General features: G+C 41.4%; 1 protein-coding gene across 1 annotated transcript; it reads right to left on the bottom strand.

Annotated features, from left to right (window-relative positions):
* Window positions 1–653: 653 nt before the first annotated feature.
* On the bottom strand, window positions 654–11,836 carry LOC145404220 (U-scoloptoxin(01)-Cw1a-like). Its single transcript, XM_080275782.1, has 3 exons — window positions 11,715–11,836; window positions 3,413–3,560; window positions 654–767 (listed from the first exon to the last, which is right to left on the bottom strand). Exons 1-3 carry the CDS (start codon window positions 11,834–11,836, stop codon window positions 654–656), a joined length of 384 nt encoding a protein of 127 aa, XP_080131908.1.
* Window positions 11,837–27,861: the final 16,025 nt, after the last annotated feature.

A 27,861-nucleotide genomic window follows, 5' to 3' on the forward strand; every position in this document is an offset into this window, starting at 1 on the left:
TGAAATGTATTTATTGTTGATATATATATGACGCGATTTGGCCTTCATTCCAGATCTTAGATAACTTTTGCCTCTTTAGCTGGCAGCCAAGAAATCAGTTATATCTATTACTAATTATCTCTTCGTATTATCAGGCCATCTTATATACCTCTTTAAACTTACGTATATTAAGGTTCAGAAACGTTTAATGTAAAAATTTGTGAATTCAATTATTTCCGTGTCTTGCGCATCCGTTCTACTTGCGACAAAGTCTATCTATCTATCTATAGCCCGACGCCCGACAAAGTACATGTAGAATTAAACGTTTACTTTCGTAGTTATTTGAAAGTGTACATCAGACATGTCACTAGCTACTTCACCAACAATGTCTAACCAAAGAAATACAGCACGCTAAGAAAACGGAATCACAGAGTCAAAAATAAACAGATGTATAGGCAGTAGTGAGGAAGAATCAAATGACACAAACAGTAGGCTACGGGAAAGTCATATTATAACCTCCCTTTATACACACAAAAACACATGCACACGAAACAAAGCAGCAGGATTCAAAAAAATATATTTCTATCTTTAATTAATGTCATCTATCCTTATCTATTGGCAACGTCACCACAGGCAACCTTAAAAAAACGTTAGGTACCGTGATTTAAATTCATCTACTCCCGAAAGTTGATCTCCGTTTGGCCGAAGTAACCGTTGGAGGATTCGTAATAGTTCGGTGAGTCTTCGCAAGGGATGGAGTGTTCGGGGAAGTCACATACCAAAGCAACCTGTGGAGAAAAAAAGCAAAAGCAAAAATACATTACATACCAAAGCAACCTGTGGAGGAAAAAAGAAAAGGGCAAAATACAGTACATACCAAAGCAGCCAATAGAAAAAGAAGAAAAATATTGTGTTGTTTGGTTACATATAGAGATCATACAGAAATTTCGGTCCTCTCGATGGTCTGAGCCGAATAAATTGTAGTTGACTAAGAGAGTATGAAGGTTGCAGAACAGGAGAGAGAGAGAGAGAGAGAGAGAGAGACAGAGAGAGAGAGAGAGGCGAAGGGGATTAATGGTTACACAGAACTGCAAATACATTCTTCACTAACCTCAACCTTTCTCTCTCTCTCTCTCTCTGACCACAACCGCCCCTGGAATGTCCGGCACAGATGATTCGGTAATAACCCAGCATTACCGAAAGCCGCGTCGCTGCTTGGTGGTTTCGGCGCTCACCAGCTGGGAGGGGTTACGTCAACGAACCATATTGTGCATTTCGGCTACCACTCACTCGGCACCTTTCGCGTGGATTTAGGAGACTCCATATATAACCTCTTGTTAGTTTATTTCTCTTCTACGATCAGCTTTCATGGAGACTAATTCAACCCTTACGAGATGCTTTAATGTGATTAATTTTGCTGAAGAAGCGATGTTTGGAGAGGTAAATAAATCAGTATCGGTTAATAGATGAGAATATATATGCATAGCTTCTGCTGCATTCTCTCTCTCTCTCTCTCTCTCTCTCTCTCTCTCTCTCTCTCTCTCCAGACTGGTACTAAACTGAGTGTATTGTTTGTCAGGTAATTTGCTGAGAATGCGATGTCTGTGGTTTGTGGAGGTAACATCGTAAATTGAAGGTTTCCTCCCTCTCTCTCTCTCTCTCTCTCTCTCTCTCTCTGCAGGTATTAATGTTAAGATCTATTAAAAAAAGACAATTCAATTTTCACATGAATTAGTACCCACCCTGAAGGCACCGCGGTTCTGGAAGCAAATGCATTAACCACTGAGGCATCGTCTTTCACAGTGGTTGCTATTTTCCCCTTTAAAACCTGCATCTATTTCCCTCCAAGACGTGTATTTCCCGACAAAAACCTTAATTTCCCGACAAAACCTCAATTTTCCCTGATAAAAATCTAAATTTCCAGACAAAAACCTAAATTTGCAGACAAAAACATCAATTTCCCGACAAAACCTTAATTTCCCGACAAATCTTTTATTTCTCGACAAAAATCTTCGAAAGTTCCCGACCAAAACAAATGCTTCTGTCTCCCGCGGGTCGGGTTGGAGTGTTCGGCACTCTCGCTTTCTTTCGGCCCCTCGAGCGACCTTGTTGGGAGCATCTTCACTTCGGCTCGTCCCACTGACCCACTCCTCGCTCTACCGGTTTCATGGGGAGGGGAGGGGAGGAGGACTGGGGAGCGAGGGAAGAGAAAGGAAGTGAATGGTAGGAGAAAGTATGGAATATTGGGGAAGGGGGGAACTGAAGTGGAAATGTAGGATTATATTAAAAAGATCATTATACCTCGGAATACTTTAAATAACTTGACGCAATCTGAAATAATAACTTACCCTTAATATGACCTGACTCGACCTGACCTAACCCGAAACGTCCCCAAAACTGCCCTAAAACATGCGAAATACCCCCAAATAACGTCGAAGGGATCCACAGTGCTGGAGATTGACCTAAAATGACCTAGATTAACCCTGTACGCCCCAGACTGACTCGACCTTGACATGACCTGGCTGGACCTGACCTGACCCGGAAGGTCCCTCAAAACTGCCCTAAAACAGATGTGAAAAGTCCCATCCTCACGCCAAATGGATCCACGGTACCAAAGATTGACCTAAGATGACCCAGATTAACCCTGTACGACCCGGATTGACCCAGAATTGATGTCTTGCTATAAGGGTCCCGTGGTTTGTTGAAATGGAAGACTACTTACATACGGAAAACTGTTTGGCGTCTTCGTAATGGTGTCAGTAATGGAAGATTTGGCACCCAGCAGTAGTGAAAGATTTGGCACCCAGCAGTAGTGAATGATTTGGCACCCAGCAGTAGTGAAAGATTTGGCACCCAGCAGTAGTGAAAGATTTGGCACCCAGCAGTAGTGAAAGATTTGGCACCCAGCAGTAGTGAATGATTTGGCACCCAGCAGTAGTGAAAGATTTGGCACCCAGTAGTAGTGAAAGATTTGGCTTCCCGCAGTAGTGAAAGATTTGGCTCCCCGCAGTAGTGAAAGATTTGGCACCCAGCCGTAGTGAAAGATGTAGCACCCAGCAGTAGTGAAAGATGTGGCACCCAGCAGTAGTGAAAGATGTGGCTCATTACTAATGCAAAGTGCCACAGACTAACCCTTAATGCCAGAGTCTGACCCCAAACACCCCCAAACCTTCCCAGTGTCTCGGACTTAATCAGAACATATCCAGATACTCCAAAACTTCACCAGACAAACTCAAAGTGCATCTCATTAACCCAGGACACTCAGAACACCCCAAACTGACCTGACACACTTAAAACTATCCCGAAATACCCAAAATTGACCAAAATCGCCACAAACACCCCAAAACCAGACTAAAGTTTCCCAAATCTAAAAAAAGGCCCCCAGACAGAGCCAGAACATCCCAAACAGACCAGAAATGCCCCTAAAACTGACCTGGTTGAAGACAGAGCCGAGACCGCAGATGAAAGACCACATCCTGGTCCTGACGAACTGGTCTGGGTCCTCGTAAGGGTAGCAGATGTGGAAGATCCGGCACCCGTTGGACACGTCGGCGTAGTACCCGTAGCTCAGGCCGTCGCAGCTGAATGGGGGAGTGGGAGGTGAGTGGGGGCGGTGGAGAGTGGGGGTGACGTAGCGGGAAGAATATAAAGAGTAGGGGAATAAGGGTAGTGGGTGGGGTGAGTCGGATGGGATGTAGTAAGGGTGTGGCAGGGGTGGAGAATGTAGGGGATTGGAGTGAGCTGGAGAGATGGAGTGCGTAGGAGGGATGGAATGCGTAGTGGAATGGGGGTTGTAGGTGGGAGAGTGGAGGATAGAGTGAAACGGGTGTAGAGAAATGAGATGGAAGGGATGTGGAGGGAAGGGGGAGTGGAAAGGGTGTAGAGGGAAGAAAAAAGGTTTAGATTTTTTTTTTTTTCATAAATAATAAGCCACAGTATGTAAACTTGCTAAGACCCCCTCTAAAGAAAACGGAATGCATTATAAAGACGGATTTTCTTAGCGGAAGGAAAGACAGACCAAGAAAGACCATCCCATTAAAGACCAACTGTGTATATGCCGAGCTACAAATTAAAGTTAACTGAGAACTGAACGGAGAGAGAGAGAGAGAGAGAGAGAGAGAGAGAGAGAGAGAGAAAATAAATGGGTAGCCAACTGCCCCCCCGCCATAATGGAAGGGTCACGTACACGACTGCGAAGAACTGCGTGTCGGATCATATGTGGCTTTGAAGATTTCGTAACGCCTCTGCCTTACCGATTTATTCTTGCAGCTCATTCTCCTCTCGTGGGTAATGGAAACTATCGATAATGAAGTGATATAAATAACGTGCAAGATAATGTTCGTGTAATGTGCTAATTTAATCACAAAAGGAAAGGGGTTACGCAACCTATGCCGCTCAGAATACGGCTCATGGGGAGAGAGTGATGGAACATTGCAGCGATGAGAAAGAAACAGAGAAAGAAGTGAGAGAAGGGGAGATGATGGAGGAAACGTGTTTGACTCCACACTGTTTAAGATGATAGGAAGTTGCCGAGAGAGAGAGAGAGAGAGAGAGAGAGGGAGAATGGTATAAAATTTACTTATATACAGTATATTTGGAAGAACTGATGACCTATTTTAGTTGTATCATTGCGCGTCTTTCAGATCGCCAGTCCTTTATCCCCCCTCGATCCTTCTTACATATACTAGTACAGTACAGTATATTGATGTCAGACTGGCAAAGAATACTGAGGTTAAAGACAGGTGGTTGTGGTAAATGTGGAAATAGTGAAACTATGAAAAATATTAAGAAAATGGGGAAGGCTGACAAAGTGTGATGCTGCGCAGAATTAGGGAAATATCGAGAAATACATGTTTAAAAAGAATGGAAGCAAAACAGAAGAGGAAAATGGGAATAATTGCGGGAAGTGCTCTGCGGGGGAGACTAGCCTAATCAGGAAGTAAGTGGCCACGCCTTAAATATTGCTATTAGTGGATGGGTGGAGTGAGGGTGGACTGGTGAGAAGTGGAAGGAGAGGAGTTGGAGAGGAAAAATGTAGGACGAATGAAGTGGAAGTGGATGGAAGATAAAAAAAAAAAAAAGGGGGGGGAGGGGAAGAGGAGAGGAGGAAGGCAAGAAAGGATTAAGAGAGAGAGAGAGAGGGGGGGGGGAAGATGGGAAATGAAGAAAGAAGCGGTAAGAGGAAGGAGTTTTACAGAAAGGAAGAGAAGGATAATGATAAGAGTAGGGAGTGGTAAAGGAGGAGGAGAATAAGGTGGAACATGAAAGTTGGAATGGAGAGGATGGAAGGAAAGATAGAGGATTAGAGAAAGGAAGGGTAGAAGGAGGAAGGAGAGGTGGAGCAAGGAGAGAGGAGGAATGGATGAGACGTGGTGAAGGAAGGAGGGAGAAAGGTTGAAGTATTTAGCAATACTGAGCAACGCCCAAGTGGTTATTGAGAGAGAGAGAGAGAGAGAGAGAGAGAGAGAGAGAGAGAGAGAGAGAGAGAGAGAGTAATCAAGACCACAGTGTAGAGACTCCCTACACTGTGATCAAGACCGAAGTAAAAAAATGAGAAAAAAATCTCAAACTCACGATAAGGAACCGCAGTAAAGAAATCACGTACACCCCTAGCGCCGCAAACCACCATGTAAAAACTCGCTAATGATAGGTAATATACGCTAAGGCAAGAGAAAGGCGAAAATGCTAGCTAGCGGTGCACGACAAAACTTCCTAGCAACATCTGCGCAAAGTTAACCACAAATCACTATTCCCGCTTATAGTTTTAAATGTTCTTTTATTCATGCGTTTCGTTTAATAATTCTGTAGTAAATATTATCAGAACTAAGTGAAAGACGTGATTATTGTAGTGGTAGTGGATAAAAATTGGAAGCTATAGAAACAATTTACCGGTAGGAAAGGTTACGTTCATTATTTCTTTAACGTTTCTAACCAGGAAGAGCTTAAAAAGTTTGACATAAAGAATTTTAACTCTCCTTTGTTTTATCCCCACTGATTTTGTCCATGAAGCGGAAAATATAGTGTGGAAAATTAATGTTGAAGACAATATATCGCAAGCGCTGCCAGGATCCAAGTGAAGCAGCGTGGCGATGTTTACATGCATCACACGTCTTCTGGGAGGGCTGTCGGATCAGTGTTGTTAATGTGATTACGGTGTCAGTGAAAGTGGTGATGCCTTGTGACTTATGAGGTGATTGGGCCAGCTTTATTTAGCCAGGCGAAGATGTAAAGGTAAGCAGCGAAGGACTTGTATTAATGTGAAGTTGAGGTTATGAGAATATTTAAATTTTGCAGTCGCGGCCAGTATAACGAGGCTGTGTGGGAGACTCTGATTCGAAAAGCATCACCAGGAGCTTCCTAACAACGCCCACTTTTCTGTCATTTGTATTAGTATTCTCATTATTTTGTACTCGCAGCAATGCTTTCATTATGTACGAGACTGATTTTTTATTGTTCAGTTGCTTGTTTGGGCTTTTCATTGTGTATGAAATTGATTTTTTATTGTCATGTATAATTGCTTTTTTTGATTGTCCTGTATATTTCTCAAGATATTAATCGTGGGAGTTTGACACGTAAATAATTGTGGAGCAGATGTATTTTAGGCTATGAAGGAGACTTCTATGGTTTCAAAACAACTTCTATGTATTAAAAACGTTTAGATTGCCGCACTTCTTCCCAACCCGCTCTAAGCGAGATGAATCGGAGTGTTCCCCACGCGCTCGTAAGCAAAAGCGCATCGTAGTGCATTGATTGAATTGCATCTTCTTACTTATATCGTATCTTATCTTTAAATGAGCATCGATCTGTCTGGGTGCAGCACCATCTAAGTATGATTGTACGATTATGACTAGATTTATTCAAGAGACGCCAATTTGAGTTACGATGGCGGTGTGAAGTGCGTGTTTTCTGAATTATCGCCGATTATCCGTTCTCCCAGGACAAAAATTGATAGACCGACTTGTTTTGTGCTCTTGAGTTAGTTTAAAAGGCCCCGTTACGTGAAAAAAAGTGGATTCGGGAAGTGGTATTGAAAGATATATACGCAAATACTGCGATGCACAGCGAGAAAAGTTTTTAATAACACAATTTCAGAAAGAGTGCTCCTTCTAACCATAGTTTCCAACGTTCTGGTATCAGTCTCGGTAAAAACTTCGTAGATGCTTAAATTGGAACACATACACGTATTATTGAACATCAGTGGAATATTATAGCTACATATTCTCGCTATTGGCCTTCATTGTCAATAATGTGTGGGCTATTTTGTAGTCGCTGTTAAACGGACGCTTTGCGGGGAACGTTACCATTATTTCTTCAGAGTAGCGTCTTCTGTTTACCTCCCATTTACTAAGGTAAGTACCAACGTTAGATGAGGATGGGTAGTAAAGTTAAGTTAGGTTAAATTAGATTCCATTCGATTCATAACGACGTTTTACCATTATGCAGTTAGGCGTAGGTTAAAAAAGATGTGATTCGATGCGATTCTTAACCTGACGTTTTACCATTTTACAGTGTTTTTAATTCATACCATGTTTTTTCTCAATTTCCCTATATATTGTGGAGGGGATGGTGTACGGCTTGAATGAACGGGTTTTTAATAAAATTTCTGATGATACCCGTAATGTAGACTAGAGCCTCACTTCGTTTTTTTTTTTTTTCTGCGTTTATATGTTACGAATTTGTTTTTGATTACCTTGTTGCATTTATACAGGATTTGAGCTGAACTTGTCTTTTGTTCTGATCAGCCTTTATCCAGTCTGTTTTTACTTTAGTGTGTGTGTGTGTGCGCGTGTCACTACACAGACAAATTTGAAGCTGGCATTTTTCATTTTTTTCATTTTTTTTTTTTTTTTTTTTTTTTTTTACTGAAAGCATGTTCAGATCTGTTTACATGCTAGGTAAATTAATGCTGAGTATACCAGATAATATTGTTTGGTATCGGGTTAACAAAGTCAGGTTAAATTTATTATTGACATTGCATTTTAAACGTGCAGTTGATAACCATATTTGTAGACTATTTTGAAAATCGAATACAATATCGTTTTTAGCCCTTTCATTGTGGGTTAGATGTAGAATTCATTTACTCTGTCACTTAGAGATTGTTTTAGAATAAAGAAATCGTCAGGTATTAGCTAGAACAAATTTAAAAAAAAAATTAACGTAAGATTATTCAAGATGTCGTAGGCAATAGGGAATTTATAGAAAGTGGAGCGAAGATTGAAGATGTAGGCAATATAGAATGTATAGATAGTGGAGCGAAGAGGATTATAGATGGTGGCAGTATAGAATGTATAGAGAGTCAAAAGGAAAAGATTGAAGATGTAGGCCTTATAGAAAGTGGAAAGATGAATTTAGGCAATATAGAATTTGTAGAAAGTGCAACGGAGAAGACTAAAGATGTGGGCAGTATATAGAAAGTGGAACGGAGGCGATTGAAGATGTAGGTAATGTAGAATTTATAGGAAGTGGAACGCTGCTGTCTTGGTCAGCAATCGAACTTTCCCTTTTTTCACCCGGTAGTTCGGTGACGTATCTAACTGTCCATCCCAGCTGTAGCCCACCGTAGAGTCGACAACCATACAGCGGGAGACGGCAAAACCACCCTAACCCTCTCCCCATCAACCGTTGTCGGGGGAGGGGTGGGTTGCGCAGTGGTAAGGTTTGTTTATGCCATGTTACGTAAGGGGGTTTTATGGTCGTTAAGAATGTCGTAGTGGTGGAGATGATTTAGGAAGTCGGTAAAAGTGGCCTGTGTCGTGGTCAGAGTGATGGTAGTCATAATTATCGACGGCTGGGTAGTGAGTAAGAGGTAGCTGCTTAAATTATACACGTGGAGGAGGAAAGTTGTTGGTTTGAGAGCAAATTTGTTAGTTATCGTAATTAAGTTGATTTATTGGATTGTGGGTGAATTTGGCTGTAAGTCAACGTGACTAAGGCGTTTATTGTAGGTAAATTATTAAAGTGCGTTACTGTGGCTAATGAGTTTGTTTAGTAAATACTGAGCTGATTATAAATTAACGAGTCGAGGAGCTTGTATTTAGTCATATTCTTAAATCGTTAGTAGAGAATAATTTTGAGTCTAGCGATAAGAACTAAGTTATATTCAGCAACCAGTTTAATTATTCGGTTTAAGTATCAGCACTTTATCTTACAGACATCTGTGTGGGTGATAGCTAAAGACGGTTCGTAAGTCAGAGTTGTGATTTAGGTATAAGTGATGTGAAGTGGGGTTTTCAAAGTACACTATGCTGTTTGTGAGTAATGTAGTGCTGGTAAGTTATATGATTAATGGTGATCGTGGTTTAGGTAACTAGTAGGAGTTACTTAAGGAATTACAGACCTACATGATAATATATAGGAAAGTTATGATTTGTATCCTAAGTTTTGTTTGTAAGTAAAGCACGGTTTGTAAGTTAAAAAAAAAAAAAAGTTATGGTCGCTGCTGGTCTTGTGTTTGAATTTTAAGCATGGTTGTCTGTTTATAAGGCTGGAGAGATTTGAATAGAGCTAAGGAGAATACAAGTACAGTTTTAAGTGAAAATTTAGTCTGATTTGAATCAACAAGAAGTCGACCTAAGTGCAGTTTCTAGTTAAAAGTTGCAGAGTTTAAGTACAGTTAAGGAGAAGAGTATAAAGAAAGGTTGAAGTCTGAAATTCTCCCAGAAAGACAAGATACAGTAGAATGTTTTGTTTGTTGCTGCATGCTACTGTCTTGCTTTACTTTTCACCATAGGGTCCATACCGTCTCATTTCACGTTGTTTTGGTCGCTTTAGTCTTGTCAGGTATCAGGTCGTGCAGGCTGTCAGTAACTTTTTTTTTTTTTTTTTCCCTGTTGTGTGTGTGTGTTTCCCGTTGGAAACATTTTTCCGTTAGTTGTCTGCGTTTCTGATGGTAACATTTTGTCGTGTTTTACATTAACATTTTTGTATGTGCTTGTCATTAGTTGTTGTTCTTCGTTGTTGCTGGTTGTGGCTGCCGGTGGTCGTTGCCTGGTCTTGTAGTCTTTGGTGGTCGTCCCAGAAGTCCGCAATACCTTCATGGAACCTTAGGAAATTACCTGAAAAGTCTATTGTAAAAACTGAGTGTAAAGTGCGAGTAGCCTGACAATTTTTTAATCTGCATACCATATTGAATTAGGCAGAAGTTTTGCAAAGTTAAAAAGAAAATGCTATCTACTTTTATCTTACAATTGCCTGACGTTTGGTACATTAAGAAATAAAGTAGAATGATACAGAACTTTTGCTGATTATTCGGGAAATAGCACTGTAGAAATTGAGATGGTAAACTACCTGTATCCTAAACTGATTTGTCATTTACCGGTACTTACCATATTAAAGTTTCGAAGATTTGCTGTCAGCAGTGCTAGTTGAAGGCAAGATTAGTTTTGTTTGCATATCTGTTTTTCTGTATCTACCCACCTGTCTGTTCCCTGGCATTTGTTAATAAGAAATGGATTGTAATGGTGTCACAGAATTAATTAACTTGTCCAGAAGCTAATCATTAAAGAACTGGTGTGAGTAGTTTGATAACCTTATTGATAAAAAAAAAAAAAAAAAGGTAATACAGTTTCTCTTGCTATTTATGTATTTTTCCTGATGTCTGTACAGAAAAAAAAAAAATAGCTAAGAGAATATTGGTACCGGCACTTGTGTGATCTGAAAATTGTCACAAACTAATTTTTAAAGTAACCGATACCCTCCCTGCGTTGAAATTTTACTTACCTTGTCAGGTCAAAAATATCTCTGGAGATACCGTTACACCAAGGCTTAGAACAGAATACTAAAACGGAGCTTGGGTAATAGCCGTAATTAGTACCAAATTATATGCTCTAAATACGGTGGTTTAATTACTTAGAAATTTTGCAGAAATCTGTTGGAAATTGATTTGATAAATCATCTGAAAGTTTACCACTGTAATTGATATTCTGACATTGATAGTCTAATTCCAAAGTAAGTTCCCAATTTTTAAAATTATACTGCGATGAATATGAAAACGCTTCTCACCAGGGTTTATTTTTGACTAATCCAATTTTTTAAATTATACTGCGATGAATATGAAAACGCTTCTCACCAGGGTTTATTTTTGACTAATAATGTTATTGGTCAAAAGTTCAGTAATATTAAAATTATTGCTTAATATCTCCAGAATTGCAGATTTCAGCAACTTAGACTTATTAGCCTACCATGCTTGAGTTGCGTACTGAAAAGAACAACAGGCCTAAAAATCCTCCCATAAGGCTCAGTTTCCTGGTTTATGTTTTATGATTTTGACCCCAACGTGAGAAGTATTAAGATGTCTGATGGTTTGACATCCTGAATGGTAGCAAAGTCTAGTCATGTGGGCATAATAGGATGGTTTTTGCTAGTCACTTATTTGTACTGCGCCCCTGTGTGTGTGTGTGTGTGTGTGTGTGTGTGTGTGTGTGTGTGTGTGTGTGTGTGTGTGTGGAATAAATGAAGGCCTGTATAAACCGAAAGTAGATATTAATAGTAAAATGACCTCCTCCTCCTCCTCCTCCTCCTGCCACAGTTTATACTACTTCTGCTACAACTGCTGTTTATGCTACGTCTGCCACTTCTACCATACTGGTTATTTTTCTGATACTAACACTACTCCATGTACTCAAACTACTACTGCTGCTGCTACTACTACTACTACTACTACTACTACTGCTACTACTACTACTACTACTACTACTATTCCTCTTCCTCCTACCACTCCATCCCCTACAACCAACCTGAATCCCGTCACAATCGGTCCTCCATTGATAACTGTGGCGTTGGATGGCAGTTCGTAGTCTGATGGTGAAGAGTCTGCCATAGCCACTGCCAGCACGGCCGCCGCCACTGCCACTGCCATCACTGCTGTAGGGGAGGAGGGGGGTTAGATGGGTGCGGTAGATAGATGGATAAATTGGTAGATGGATGGGTGGCGATAGATGGATAGATAGATATAGATATATAGGTATGTAAATTGGTTGGTAAGCAGGTAGATAGATAGTTGGACAGACAGATAGCGAGTGATGGGACGGAAAGAGAAAAGGTTGGCAGGAAGGGGGTTTGAGAGAGAGAGAGAGAGAGAGAGAGAGAGAGTATGCCGTCAGGAAAGTGCAATCAGCTAAATTTAGCAAATAAAAGTGTAACTGAATTAGCGAGATATTGGCGTACATACATATATACAGGTATTGCGTGTGTGTGTGTGTGTTTATACATTTAGTTTACTTCTCTGTACCATTTTTATATCAGTGTGTACCTCTCTGTCACATTTTTTTTTTTTTCTGGCAGTATCTTCATTCTGTCTCTTCTCCCTTTTTCCTCTATTTCTTTATTTTTTCTCAAGGTCGATATGTAAGCTACCATTTCACGGTGAAGCAAGCGTGATGGAAATAATGAAGGAGGGAGAGAGAGGAGGAGGAATATTGATGAATGGACGGAGAAAAAAAAAAAGAGCAAGTGGGGTAAGGAGGAGGGGGAGGAGGAGGAAGAGGTACTGAAGCATGAAAGAGGAGGAAGGGGGAGGAGGAGGAAGAGGCACTGAAGCATGAAAGAGGAAGAGGGAGGAGGAGGACAGGAAGTTAAGGAGGCGGAGGAAAAAGAGGAAGAGGAGGAGGAGGAAGGAAAGAACGGAAGTTAGGCTTATTAGTAGGAAGTGGAGCATAGGAAGAGAAGAGGAAGAGGAGAAGTGAGAAAGAGGAAGAGGAGCAATGACGGAAGGGAAGTAGAAGAGAAAAAGAGAAAGAGGGAGAGATGCATAGGAGGAGGAGAGGAGGAAGAGAAGGTTAGAAAGACAAAGAGGAGTAAAAGAGCAGTGGAGAAGGAAGAGAGGAGATTGTAAAAAATAGGATTTGTTTTACAGAAGGAAGAAGCGAATTGTCTCTACCTTACAGGCATTATGTGAGCGACTTAATGAGGTGAAGGTTTTTATTTTTTTTATTTTTTTTTCGGGGGGGGGGGTGGAGTCCGGAATATGGAAGGCTTGAGTGATCCTTGAATGGAGATTGTGTGTGTGTGTGTGTGTGTGTGTGTGTGTGTGTGTGTGTGTGTGTGTGTGTGTGTTCGTGTGTGTGTGTGTGTGTGTGTGTGTGTGTTCGTGTGTGTGTGTGTGTGTGTGTGTGATACGACCCATTTATAACACTAGGCATTGGATTAGGGAAATAGTGATAATGACAGCAGAGCGAGGAAGATGTAAGATAGACAGACAAATATATTAGTAATAGGATTATGATGAAGATAAACAAAGAGGGAAAAATTTAAGGTAGATAAATAGACTGATATATGTTTGTATCTACCGTACCTATATGAGAGAGAGAGAGAGAGAGAGAGAGAGAGAGAGAGAGAGAGAAAGAAAGAGAGAGAGAAACATTACCTTGGCAAGTCTGCTTCTTACATCTGCCCCCCCCCTTTTTTTTTTTACCCCTCTCTCTCTCTCTCTCTCTCTCTCTCTCTCTCTCTCTCTCTCTCTCTCTCACCACCCATCCATATATCCTTTCCTACTGCTACCTACCTATCAAGCTACTTTACCATTTTAAAGACCAGTCAGCCTTCCAGAGCTACTGCCTGTTATACTCTCTCTCTCTCTCTCTCTCTCTCTTTCTCTCCCCCATCCTCTGACTTCGGTCTCCCTTTCCTCCTTCTCCCTCCCTCCCCTCACCCTGCTTCCCTCCCCTACCCTCCTTCCCTCTGTTCCCAACCCCCACTCAAATTCTTCTTCGGTCTCCCCCTGCATCCTCCCTTCTGTACTTCATTTCCCCACTCCACACCTTCTTGCCTATCCCACCCTCATTTACTTCCCCTCACCTCTCCCCCCTCCCGTCCCTCCCACCCCCATTCACCTCCTCTCCCACCGTTCCTTCTATCCTCCCTCGCTCTCCCACTCACCTCTCCCTCCCACCTTCATTGTCTGCCCCCCTCACCTCTCCCTCACCTTCACTATCTCTCCCCTCACATCCCTCCCCCCTGCCCCCTCCCCTGCCTCCCTGCTGATCCTCACTTGGACAGCAGCTAACTCACTTCCCAGTATTGCTTAAGGACCCCCTCCCCTCCTGCCCCATTCACCGTTTTCTATCCCTCCATTCACCTGTTTCTCCCCCACCCCAGCTCTCCGTTTTCTTATCTCCCCACCCATCCATCCTTCCTTGTTTTCTTCCTACCATTCCCCCCTCCCCATTTCTTGCTTCCCCCCTTCCCCTCTCCTCCCCTTCCCTCTCCTCCTCTCCCCCTTCCATAACTTCCCTCCATGCCTCCCGTTTTTCTTACTTTCCCCCCCTTCCCTCCTCCTCTCTTCTCACTCCTCCCGTCCCCTCCCCTCCAGTACCTGCATTCTTCCTACGTGTACCACTAATTTATCCTCTCTCTCTTTCTCTCTCTCTCTCTCTCTCTCTCTCCAGTACTGAGTTGTAGGGAGATAGTCACACTAGATTATGGGGCCAGTCACGAAGAAGTGTCATGGAAAGGATGTAGAGCCAGAGCATTCTTTTACTCTGCCACTGAGCTACGTGAAATAAGCTGCAAAAGGACGAAAATTTGGGCCAGGTCAAGGTGAACGAAGAATAATGAAATGAGATTACAATACGATTAAGTTAGTTCAGCAAAGTGTCGTTAAATTTTGACACAGATCTGAAAAATTGTAAAGAATTTGTCAGCACAGAGTATAGATTAGGGGGTTGAAAATTAGTTGATTATTTCATCTTTTCTTCTATTATTCTCCTCTGTTGGCTAAAATTCCTAAGCTTAGTGGGGAAGGAGGAGGGGGAGACGGAGGATGAGGTGGGTTCTGAGGCCGTAAATGATTTTTTGTGATACGATGCGTCAGGGAGGCAAGTGACGGACGTGCCCATAATGTGAAGTAGATCACAGCGGAATACTATGGCCAACTTCTGTCCCCGTCAGTACATCTTTGGCTTGTTTTCTCCTCTGATGCGTGTCCCTACTGGTATCAAGAGTCTTAATCCGGGTTTCCCCGCTTCGACAGTGTGGGAAACGGGGTCAGATGATGATGTGACTTGTTGCTTTGTGTTGTTTGGTGATATTGTTGCTGTTGTTTGTTTGGGGGTATGGTCATGTTGTTGTTCTCTTGTTTTTGTTGTTTACTGTGTTATTTTTGTTGTTATCTTTGGTGGCATTGTTTTCTCCGTGGTAGTATTGTAGTACGGTAGTAGCAGTAGTAAGAGTTGTTGTTGTTACCTTTCCATAGCAGTTTTTCATGACATGCGCTAATTTGTGTAAATCTCGAGTTATAGTTTAGCTTTCAGGATGGAGAGACGGCAGTTTTGGGCCAAATTAGAATGAAATGAGTATAGTGTGCAGTTTTTGGTGCAAACGCTATGACGTCACCCAACCTGCCTTGCTTCTTATAAACCCCCCCATGGAAAAAAAAATGAAGGTAAAAAAGTGTAACCCTCACGTCCACCACACTGAGGTACACACCGCCATACACGGAAGAGAATAGAACTGAATTATGCAGTTGTTTTTTGTGATAAAAACCTTCGCATGCTCACCTCTACAAGTAATATGCATACCGGATTAGAGAGAGAGAGAGAGAGAGAGAGAGATGCTGCACCGGCCGTACGATGCATAAGCGGTCACATCTATTGTTGATTCACGTATTCGTTGCCTTGTTTTCATACAGGTGTTTAAGTTAGGTCGTCTTCAGACGCATTCATCCAAGTGAGGGAAATTCTGGCCGTCAAATTATGGCTAGCTTAGATGTAGTGAAATTATTCTTTACATTCTTTACTTCCAGGTGTTAGTTTTGTCGTAGAAGGAATACCTGGTGTCTATTTCGGTGTCTGTAAACCATCAACTCTCAACGGAGGCATGACGGCTGAATTTGCCCATGTTGATGATACAGAGTGCGGACGTGAACGTTTTGCCGTGTGGTTGCTCTGGTTAGGCAGTGAGACCAATATGTTGATTAGAGTGATTTACTGTTTTATTAGACTGTGATCTTCTTTCATCATAATCATCACCATCATCATCATCATCATCATCACCACCACCACCGCCACCAAGAACAACAACAGCAGTAGCAACAAAACAACAACAACAACAACAACAACAACAACAACACACACACACACACACACACACACACACACACACACACACACACACACACACACACACACACACACACACACACACACAGCCTCTCGTACTGAGGAATCTCTCTCTCTCTCTCTCTCATTCAAGTATGCTTTAGGTGTATCACAAGATTGCCTGCATAAAAACAAGTAAAACAACTAAAAAAAAATAAGACCAAAAAAATTAGAGTTTAGGCAAATTTATATCAGTATTCCCACGCGGAAGGCGCCCCGGTTCCCATTTTTTTTTTTATGTATATGTATATATATATATATATATATATATATATATATATATATATATATATATATATATATATATATATTTGTTTTTTTATGTATTTATATATTTGTTTTTTTATGTATTTACATGTTTGTATTTTGTTTTTATATATTTGTTTTTTTAATTTTCATTTTTTTCTTTTTTTACATAAGGTTGCATGTTTTAAGTTTATATGTTTATCATGTATGTGCTCTCTCTCTCTCTCTCTCTCTCTCTCTCTCTCTCTCTTATATTCCCTTTTCTGTCACTGTGTACCTGTTTATGCGGCTGTCCCCCTGTCTGTCAGTCTGTCCCGTTACCCGTCTCCCTCTGTCCCATTATTTGTCTGTCTTGTCTGTGCCGCTTCCGTTAGTTCGACAGCCTGTTTTAATTTCTCTTATGTCTGTTTCGTTGTTGTCTTCTCTCCCTAGCGATTTACTTTTGGATATGGGTAGTTAATATCCATGTGTACGTTATTGATGCAAAGTATGGCGATACTGGTAGGATTTATGTAACGCAGAAGAGGACAGTAAGGTGTAATAAGCAAAATAAATCGCATAGGAAAAGATGTTTGAGATCCTCCCTAACCGACGAGAATGCGGGCCCTGGTGTTTTCAGAGTACAGTGTCGATTTAACAACCAATGATACTTGACTCTAACCACGAGACTTGAGCTTATTGAATTTCACGAAACCACGATTTAGTATTCAATTTGCGGGAGTTTGCCAGTTCCATGAGGCTAAAATAAAAGGACTCTACTACTTGGATGGGTTTTACAATCGACCGTCTATCACCATTTCCTGAGCGATTTATTTTGCGTATTACACCTTACTGTCCTATTCTGTGTTATAGAAATCCTTCAAACATGGCCTTACTCTGCCTAAATACCCTTCAAAATTATATAACCCAGCCATAAGTCTTCCACCTAGGGCAGACCGTGTTTCACATTCACCGCTAGTCAAAGGCTTTTCTTCTCATCCACCTCACGTGACAACACCACCTTCCTTCACATCCACCTCACGTCACAACAAGCACCTTCTCTCACATCCGCCTCACGTCACAACAAAACACCTTCTTTCACATGCGCCTCTCGTCACAACAGACCTCATTCCCTCACATTTATCTTACGTCATAATAAAACACTTTCTCTTTCATCCATCTCACGTCATAACAAAGCAATTTCCTTCTCATCCATCCCACAACAAAACATCTCGACGAAACAGCCATCCTTCCCATCCCCCATAGGTCACAACAAAACATCTCGACAACACCGCCTTCCTTCCCATCCACCTCACGTCACAACAAAGCCTCCTCATTCATTACACCTACGCACGTGCCAAAACCCACGCTTTAGGCGGCTTAAATACACGCCTTGATATGTGAGGTAATAAATCACATCCAGCAGAGTTACCTAGTAGTCTTGTTCGTTCGTTCTGGTCCACGTGGTGTTTGATCTTATACGGCAAAATAATAATAGGCTGTGGCTTGGATTTGTGTGTTACTTTGCTGTTGATGTTTTAGTTGTTATTCGTGGCGTTTTATTATTTATTGTTTCCTCTCTCTCTCTCTCTCTCTCTCTCTCTCTCTCTCTCTCTCTCTCTCTGTCAGATGCGTGAAATGGTTAATCCTTTGGTTCTGGTGGCTTTCCCAGAGATGACGCCTTGTTACCTCCGCCAATGGGGTTGTTTTTTGCCGGCGTTGGTTTGTCTGTTTGTCTGTTAGGAGGATTACGGTACCAAAAGAGTTATGAACGGATTTTGCTGAAAATTTTTGGAGGGGTAGGGTATGGCCCAGAGAACAATCCATTAGATTTTGGTTATGCCCAGCAATTTTTCAAAGGATTCTCTACCATTGCGGGATAGTGGCAGTTTCAACATTTTTGCGTCTAACTCGATAGCTAATGCCTCCAGTGCCGGCACAAAAATTACGAGGTAACATCTCCATTTTATCTGCCATGCACTCCGCTTGGCGTGGGTTTGCAATCTCGGTTTGCTTTTGTTTATTTGTGTATTTATTCTTGGACAACCCTGAGACGATTTTACTCCCATTATGAAAAAAATAAAAATAAAATCAGATATCTAAGGGGCCAATGAAGGCTCTACCGGTATCTGTAGTCCTTTTACCTAAACTTAGGCCAGTTTTTTTTTTCCCCCCTTTGCAGCTTATTTCAAGAAGCTCAGTGGCAAAGACAGTACTGTAGATCTACATCCTTCTTTTCCATGGCTCTTCTTCGTGATTAGCATCATATTCTAATGTTGATATCTAGTAATAACTCAGTATTAAAGATGAAGAGAGGGAAATTTTAAGCCAAGTCAGAGTAAAAGGGCAGCTCAGTGGCAGAATAAGACAATACACATCTGCATCCTCTCCGTAGCTCTTCCTCGTGACTAGCATCATATTCTAGTGTTGATTTCTTGTTATAACTCAGTATTGAAGATGAAGAGATGGCAGTTTGAGGCCAAGTTAGAATAAAAACGGTACAACTTCTGAAGTTAGAAAAATCTAAAATGTATAAAATCGTCTGAAAGTAAGAATAAAATGAAAAAAAAAAATCTTAATGAAACAGTCAGCATTTATCCCCTTTCTCATAAATGAAAAAATAAATCACCATAACTCACTTGCACTGTATGATCCGGCCATTTTTTCCTCTTGCTGGAGCCGAAGTCGAGTTTGCCTGCCTTCCTACCTACTCTCGTTCTGGGCACAAATCCGGCTCCACACGATCGAGTACAGGCGAATCCTCCTCTTTGGCGAACGATGAGAAGGGGAGAGTTCGGTTCTTAGTCGCAGATTCGGGTTGGAGAGTTCGGGTATTTACACAAGTCGGTCTAAGCAGGGGAGGGAGGGAGGGATTGTGTTGATTTGTGTATTTGGGGGATTGTGGTTGAGTGTAGATTGGTGGTATTGATTGTAGTTGTGATTGACGATGCTAAAGTTGATGGTAGTGGTAGATCTCAGAATGGTTGATGCTAGGACTGATGGAAATTGAGGATAGATGAATTGAAGGTATTGAAATTGCCGCCAGAGTTGAGATTGCAAGAACAGAAGTAGAAAGATCGCTGCAAGAGTTGATGGGTGGGAGTTGAGGCTGCAAGAGCTTGAGAAAAGTTGAAAGGGATTTGGCGGTGGAGAACTGGAGATGTAAAGTTAGGGATTGAGAATTGAGAGTTGGTGGTAGAGTTGAAGGTTTGCGAATATCGGTACAAGTGTTGACGATAGATAGAGGGTGGACGATAGAGGGAGAGCTGGGGGCAAAGAATTGAAGGAGGGAGGGAATTTAAGGGCAAAGGGTTGATGGTAAAGAGCTGCGAGTTGAGGATAGCAGAGTTTGTTGTTGTTGTTGTTGTTGTTGTGTTGGCGGATGAGATGTTGTCGCGGGGAAGGCAAGGTGGGAACTGCGAGGGAGGCACTGTCTGCAGCCCTTATATATACCCTCCCTTCACTCCCGCAGACAGGCACCTTCTCCCTCCCTCCCTCCTTCACTCACCTGGCGTACTCTTCTCACCTGGTCTGGCTTACTCATTTACTCATTCATTCATTTGGCTTACTCATCTTCCAGATTTACCCGTCGTACTTACCATGCCTAGTCATCCGTCTCATTTATTCATCAGTCATATTCATTCACCTTCCTTATTCACCTCTTATTTACTTGCCTTATTCACCTACATTCATCTTAGTTATTCACGGGCCATAATTAACGAACTCACGTCACTTATCTTACATATTGACCTGTTTTATTCAGTCGAGTTAGTCAGTTTGCTTATTAACTTTACTCACCAAGCATACTCATTTACTCACACCTGGTTTACTTATGTGGTCTACTCATTCACCTGTCTTATTCATCCACCTTTCTTACTCATTTTAATTGCCTGATTGATTTATTTTGTCCACCTGACTCACCTTACTCATGCACTTGCCTGTCTGTTACTCATCTGTTACTCATCTACCCCCTGTCATTCATTACTATTCGACCCTGACACTGACCTACATTATTCAGATGGTCTTTCTTACTCACCTAATACTTAATTGTTTACCTAGCTTACTCATTAATTTCACCTTTCATAGTCGTTCATTTTCCTCACTCACTTACCTGCCCTACTCACCCATTCACTCACTCACTCACTCACTCTCTCACCTTTATTAATCAGCTTTTTCTCATTTAATTATCCACCTGTTGTACTCATCCAACTGTAATTACAAACTTCATTCTCACATACCGTACCACTGACTAATTTACTCATTTGCTCTCTCTCTCTCTCTCTCTCTCTCTCTCAGTGCTAATGCAACTTCCGTGAAAATGAGAGATTCTGGGGAAACACAGGGTGAGGCCAAAGATCTGGAGAGAGAGAGGGATATATAGTTAATTTTTGTGGAATAATACCGAATCATAGAATATTGGCACCGTTTGGATTAGGGACAGGTGAATAGTGCCAAGTTTTGAATTAGTGCCACTTTTTGGGGCGGTGCCACTTCCTGAAAGAGTCACTTTTTTTATTTATAGGCCTATATTGCCACTTTCTTGAGTAGGGCCGCTGTCTGGAATAGTGCCATTTTTTATTAGTGCCATTTTTATTTACTTTCTTTAATTAGTGCCATTTTTATTAGTGCAGTTTTATAATTAGTGTCATTTTCATTAGTGTCATTTTTAAATAGTGTAATTTTTTATTAGTGCCATTTTACTACGGTAGTTCCATTTTTAATCAGTGCCATTTTTATTAGTGCCATTTTGCTAGTTTCATTTTTAATTAGCTAGTGCCATTTTTAGTGGTGTCATTTTTATTAGTGCCACTATTAATTAGTGCTATTTTTTATTAGTGTCATTTTTCTGTTTGTGCATTTTTAATTATTACCATTTTTACTAGTGCCATTTTGTAATTAGTGCCATTTTTTGGTAGTGCCATTTTTAGTGCCGGTTTTTAACTACAAGCGTTGCATATTTTGGAGTACACATTTTGGTTTACTAGCATTTTCTGAAACAATTTCTGGAATAATGCATTTTTTGAGGAAAATAATTTCGTGGCGTAATGCCATTTTCAGTAATAATTTTCTGGAATACAACCTTTTTTTTAAACTTTTTTTTTTTTTTTTTTTTTTTTTAGATAGCTAGCGCTTTTTTCCGGTTAATGTCACTCTATAGAACAGAACATTTATTTGGGGGGAGGGGGATAGTGTCACCTCTGGTATGGATCTTTTCTGGAATAGTGTCAGTTCTGGTACGGATCTTTTCTGGAATAGTGGTGTACCGTAATTCTGGAGGGCAGTTCCATCCATGGCGAACCGTCTATATTGAAGAGTGTTGTAGGACGTGGCGGGGGGTGTTATGGAAGAGCAGGGAAGGAAGGTGTAACGATAATTTTCAAAGTATTTCATTCCTACAGTCGAGATGGAAGCTGTGATATGTTTGTGGTGTGTGTGTGTGTGTGTGTGTGTGTGTGTGTGTGTGTGTGTGTGTGTGTGTGTGTGTGTGTGTGTGTGTGTGTGTGTGTGTGTGTGTGTGTGTTATCTAGGCTATATTTCTCTCTCTCTCTCTCTCTCTCTCTCTCTCTCTCTCTCTCTCTCAAGGTCAGTGACTCCTGAAGGACATAGGGACAATATAGGGACAGAAAACAACAATAGGAAAGAAAGCCAGCGCTCCAAGGCACAGGCGCTTGAGTCACACGAGAACACAAGCAAGTGCCCCCTCAAGCGGTGTCTGGGATTGCCCCTAAGTTGAAGAAAAAAGAAAATAGAGGCAAAATGCATGTTTGTGGCTGGTTTTGAAGGGAGGCGTGTTATTATTATTACTGTTACTGTTATTATTGTTATTTTTGTTGTTGTTGATGAAGTAGTTATTGTTCTTTTAATAATAATAATAATAATGAAAAGAATAATTATAATATGGAATAGTTTTTTAATCGCCTGAAGGTTACATATATGTCCCGGGACAAAGTTCATATACCTATCTACCTACGTATCTACCTACCTACCTACATACATACATACCCACATAAATACATACATACATACATACCCTGTAAATTTATACATGCAGACATACATACCCTGTAAATTTATACCTACATACATACATAATTTTATACATACGTACCGGTACATACCATCATTCATACAGATAGATAAATAGATAGATAAATACCCCTTGTAGATAGATAGGATCGTGGATATTAGTTTAAAATACAGTGGGACTTTCGTCTTCCGTGCCGGTGAGGTGGGGGTGGGGTGCAGAGGAGATGAGGGAGGGGTGCCGAGGAGGGGTGGGGTGCTGAGGGGGTGGGGGTGGGATGCAGTGGGGGAAGGGGGAGGGGGTCACAGCACCACAATTACCTAAATACCCATCCCTTCACGCTTACCGTCTAGAATAGCCTATAAATCTGCCAGTTTAGAGGTGCCGCTTGAACCTCTGTGTGTATTTATGGACGAGGATGACGGTAGGAAATTGTGAATGCATGTCTGGACCGTCATCATCATCATCGTCTTCTTCATCTTCATCATCATCATCATCATCATCATCATCATCATCATCATCATCATAGAGCTGAAGAGTAAGGGTCGTTTGCATATGGACTTGGGAGGCTCCTTGGCACTTCCTCCTTACTATAGCATCGTACTGAAATGGTTAACTCCTCCTATCTTCCCTCCCTCCCTTCCCCTCCTTCCCTCCCCCCACCCCCTCTCTCTCCACTTTCTCACATTCCTCCCTCCCGTCCTGCACATTCCACTCCTCACCCCATCACCTCACTTTCCCTTTCCTTCTCTCTCTCTCTCTCTCCCTCTCTCCTCACATTACTTTTCCATTCCTACCTTCTATCACACACACACACACACACACACACACACACACACACACACACACACACACACACGGGGATGCCAGCCTTGCGGTGCTTGGTTGTCGCGTCCTTGGCTTTATTATCCACGAAGAGGTATTTTAGTCACCCCTTTAACTATCCTCCGTTTTCTTTACCTCCTCTGTTATCTTTCTTTTTTCTTCCTCCATCTCTCCCCTTTTTCCTTCCTTCCTTCCTCCGTTCCCTCTTCCCTCTTGTTTTCTTTCTCCCACAACGCTTTGCTTTTTCCTGCTTCCCGCCTCCCATCCCTTTCTCCCCCCCTCCAGCCTCCTTTCCTTCCTTCCTTCCTTCTTTCCCTCGCTTTTATCTCCCTCATCCTCACCTGTTTACTCTCTTCCTCACTCATCATACATATCTCTCATCCTTGTATTTTCCTTTCATATTTTCTCCCTTTTTCACTTTCATCCTTTCTTCTCTTCCCTTTTTCCTTTCCCCTCTTCCTTTTCTCCTTTCTTTTTCTCTCCTCCTCTTTCCCTTCCCTTCCTCTCACCCCCTGTCTCATCCTTAGTTTTTCCATTATTCTCTCTCTCTCTCTCTCTCTCTCTCTCTCTCTCTCTCTCTCATCTTCCTCATTTCATCCCAATTTTTCCTTATCCTAATCTGTGAGCTGTAATGTCTTTTTATTTTATTTTTTTTAAGGCTCTGGGCATAGGCTTGAGTGTCCGTTCCCTGAAGCTCATTAGACCTCCTTCACGCCGCATTCCTTTACATTTGTGGTGTTTTAATTCCTGGTCTTATCTACATGCCCTTCCCCCTCTCCCCCTCCCTCATTATCTTTCGCTCTTGCCTTTCCTTCTGCATGCCAGGGAGAGAGAGAGAGAGAGAGAGAGAGAGAGAGAATCATAAGGACAGGTAGGACAAAAGGTTAACAGAATAAGAGGAGAAAAAGCAACTTAGAGAAAGAAATGGTGGTGGAGAAGGAGAAGAGAGAGGAGAAACAGGGTGATAAAGATAGTGAGAGGTAGAGGACAGAGGTTATCAGGGTGAGGACCATCCTGTCACCCTGTCTCCCTCACCTGTCAGTCACCCTGCTTTCTGTCTGTCAACTCCTGCCCTCCCTGCCTGCTCCTCCCTTTCCTCACCCTCCTCAACCGCCCTTCTTTTCTACCTCCCCCTACCACTCCTCCCCTCTTTTCCTCCCTTTCCTCACCCTCCTCAACCGCCCTTCCTCCCTCCCCCTCCTGCTTGCCCCTACAACTCCCCCTCCCCTCTCTTCCTTCCCTTCCTACCCCAATTCCCCTCCTCCTTCCCCCTCCTTCCTTTCCACCTTCGTCTTCTTGGTTGTGATGAAGTCATATTGTATTCTTTTTACTTACGTTAACATATCTATCGCTGTGTGTGTGTGTGTGTGTGTGTGTGTGTGTGTGTGTGTGTGTGTGTGTGTGTGTGTGTGTGTGTAATTCACCGGGTCGGTCACGATCACCTGATGGTCGTGATCGTCAGCTTTTACCCTCCCGGAAGGGAGCTGAGAGCTCATATAGTCTGAGCTAAGGGCAAGGCTGTGACCTTCACACACGCACACACCCGTCCCCTTGCTCAAGGGGGACAGTAACCACCCACTTTGTCAGTGAAACTTTTCGCAACTTGAGCGAGGTGTGGACTCCCGTTCACCAGTTGGCAAGCGGGAACGTTACCACTGCACCAGCGAGCGGTGTGTGTGTGTGTGTGTGTGTGTGTGTGTGTGTGTGTGTGAGAGAGAGAGAGAGAGAGAGACTGATTATCCTGTTTTGCTCTTTGTAATTGTTTAGTAATTAACATTGTTCTTTCTTTTTCAGGTTGTGTGGGTGAGTGGCAGACTGAAAGAGTGGACAAAAAATTATGTAAGTTATAGTGTTAAAAACAGATTGAAAAGCAAAAGAAAATAGAAAATAAGAAAAGCTATAGTGGCGAAGACTAATTAGGAAGGACAGATAATTACCAGAAAGATTAATTAAAAGAGAGAGAAAAAATAGACAACAAGAACAACATAAATAGTGCAACTGCAAAGACTAAGTAAAGGAACAATACAAAGAAAAAGGGCAAAGGAATAAAAAATCTTGTGGCAAAGACTGATGAATGGAGAGACAATTATCTTCTTTAAAGTGCAGAAGCAAAGACAGATTGAAGAAAAGTGAAAATGCAAAGAAAAGGACAAGGAAATAAAAAAGTGTGGCAAAGACTGATGGAAAGAAAGACAGTTTTCTTTTCGTATTTAAGGTGTAGTAGCAAAGACAGATTAAAGAAAAGTGAAAATGCAAAGAAAAAGGACAAAGAAATAATAAAAAAATATGGGGGAGACTGATGAAAGACGATTATCTTACTTAAAGTGTAGAAGCAAAGACAGATTAAAGAAAAGTGAGATAGTTATATAGAACATGTAATAAAATGCTTGAGTTTTCTTAATCTTGTGTTAAAAGACAAAGAAAATAATATGAGTGAAATTTGTAAGTGAAATGGCCAATGCGGAGACGAAAAGATGTGAAAAAATTGTAGCTAATGAGAGAGAGAGAGAGAGAGAGAGAGAGAGAGAGAGAGCAAGTTAAAGTGTGTATATAAAGACTGGCCATAAGAGAAATACTAAGAAAAAAAAAACTCTTAAGTGTCGCCTTCCCTACAGGCCAAATGAAGTGATACCTTAGTCGCGTGGAAAAAAAAAAAATCTCGTGAAAATAGTGTATTGTCATGGCAAGAAAATAAGGCCTCTCAGGATGGAAATGGAGGCCTTCAATTCCCAGGACGAACCAGCTTCCATGTGAGTGTTATTTTTCCAATTTTTGTTATTGTTTTGTTGTTTTTGAGCTCTCCTCCTCCTCCTCGTTATTATTTTATGAGAAGAGCTTTTACGGTAACTAATTATAAGTAGTAGTAGTAATTATTATTATTAATAAATATTTTTTTTGCTGTTCACTGTCATCTACGTAACATTTTCATATATATATATATATATATATATATTTGTGTGTGTGTGTGTGTGTGTGTAGGCTACCTGTATTGTGAGATATCAAGTATATGAGAACACTGTGTGCTTACTCCATTGCTGTTGTTGCTGTTATGTTGCATGGAGAAAGTACTGAATTCATCCTTTGCCACAACCATACCTGCCAGCATCCGATGTTCGGCTTTACAGATTATTACCACCCATCCTGCTTCACCTTTCCAGTCCATCCCATCCCTCCTATCTTCCCACCCCTCCAGTTTTCTACCTCTTCCTCTTCCCACACGAACATCAGACGTCCACTAGAAGTCTGTGAGGAAAATAATGGAAGTGGCATATATAAACGAGAGATGAATGGACAGATGACAAGCACAGTCGGATGGATGGATTTTAGGTTGACGTTATAAACACTCAAATAAATAAACAGATAAACAAATACTCGTAAACACATAATTAGCTACGTAGTTGACAAGGTGGTATAGTGTAAATATAAATACTGATAAAAGATGTTGATAAACTGATGGATATAGAAATAGGTTTTCAGGTGAACATTGAAAAATAAAGGGAAAAAGCAGACACCAAATACCGGTAAGCGATATTGATAACCTGATAGATACATACCGGTACCTGCTGATACATACATACCTGTTATATACAAAGAAATAGACGGTGTGATAGATACAGAAACTTGGAGATAGCTAGAACCGATAGATAGATAATGTAATAAAACAAAGATACAGAGACGAAAGGAGATAGGCTGACTAATAGATACATACCGTAATACATACAGTAACTGCTTGATAGGAAAGTAGATAGGCCGACCAATAGATACATTGATAGATATATAATTCCTTGAAGTTTGTTTTCCTTTGTTCCCAGTTCTGCGTGTATGTTTTTTTTTTTTTCGATTTTTTTTTCATTCTTTTTCTTCTACTAGTCTATAATTATGATGGTTGTTTCTCGGTCCTCCTTGTTTCGTTCAGGTTCATTGGGCATGGGGGTTTCTCTCTCTCTCTCTCTCTCTCTCTCTCTCTCTCTCTCTCTCTCTCTCTCTCTCTCATACGTATATAATTTTCCGAATATTACATATCTTTTTATAAACTTTGCAGTCCTGCTTTTTCATGCTTTACGCAGGCCTCTATAATTTGCTCTCTCTCTCTCTCTCTCTCTCTCTCTCTCTCTCTCTCTCTCTCTCTCTCTCTCTCTCTCTCTCTCTCTCTCTCATGTTCCTTGTAATTTACGCGACATTCTCGTTCAACTCTGTATCACATAAACAACACCCATACACCTGGGCAGGTAGCGTGATAGGAATCGGAGAAAAGGTAAGAACAGGGTGGTGAGAAAAATAGGAGACAAATTTGGGGAAGAAGGGGGAGAGGCAGGGGGAGATTTTTGATAAAAGAAGAGGGGAATATCCAGAGAGAGAGAGAGAGAGAGAGTTGGTGAAAGGAATGGAAACTTGTCAGTGAGAATGGGGTGTACAAGAGAATGAAAAAAACGGACATACAGAGAGACAGATAGGTAGGTAGATGGGCAGATATAAGTAGATAGATAGATAGATAGACAGAGGGGGGAGAGAGAGAGAGAGAGAGAGAGAGAGAGAGAGTGAGAGATGGAGAAAGGGTTAAGGAGAAGAGGCCTAAATGTACAGTACCCTATATTTTTCCTGCTTGTAGGCTGTGTACCTGTGCTTAAAGGATTTGCATAATATGTCTTAAGTTGCTTGTACGGTCTTAAGATATGTGTGTGAAGGTGAAAAAGGACTAAGAATTTTAGAGTG

Source organism: Coenobita brevimanus, chromosome 1 (genome assembly GCF_032717465.1).
Source record: "Coenobita brevimanus isolate Jiangsu-jjx chromosome 1, ASM3271746v2, whole genome shotgun sequence".
Lineage (NCBI taxonomy): Eukaryota > Metazoa > Arthropoda > Malacostraca > Decapoda > Coenobitidae > Coenobita > Coenobita brevimanus.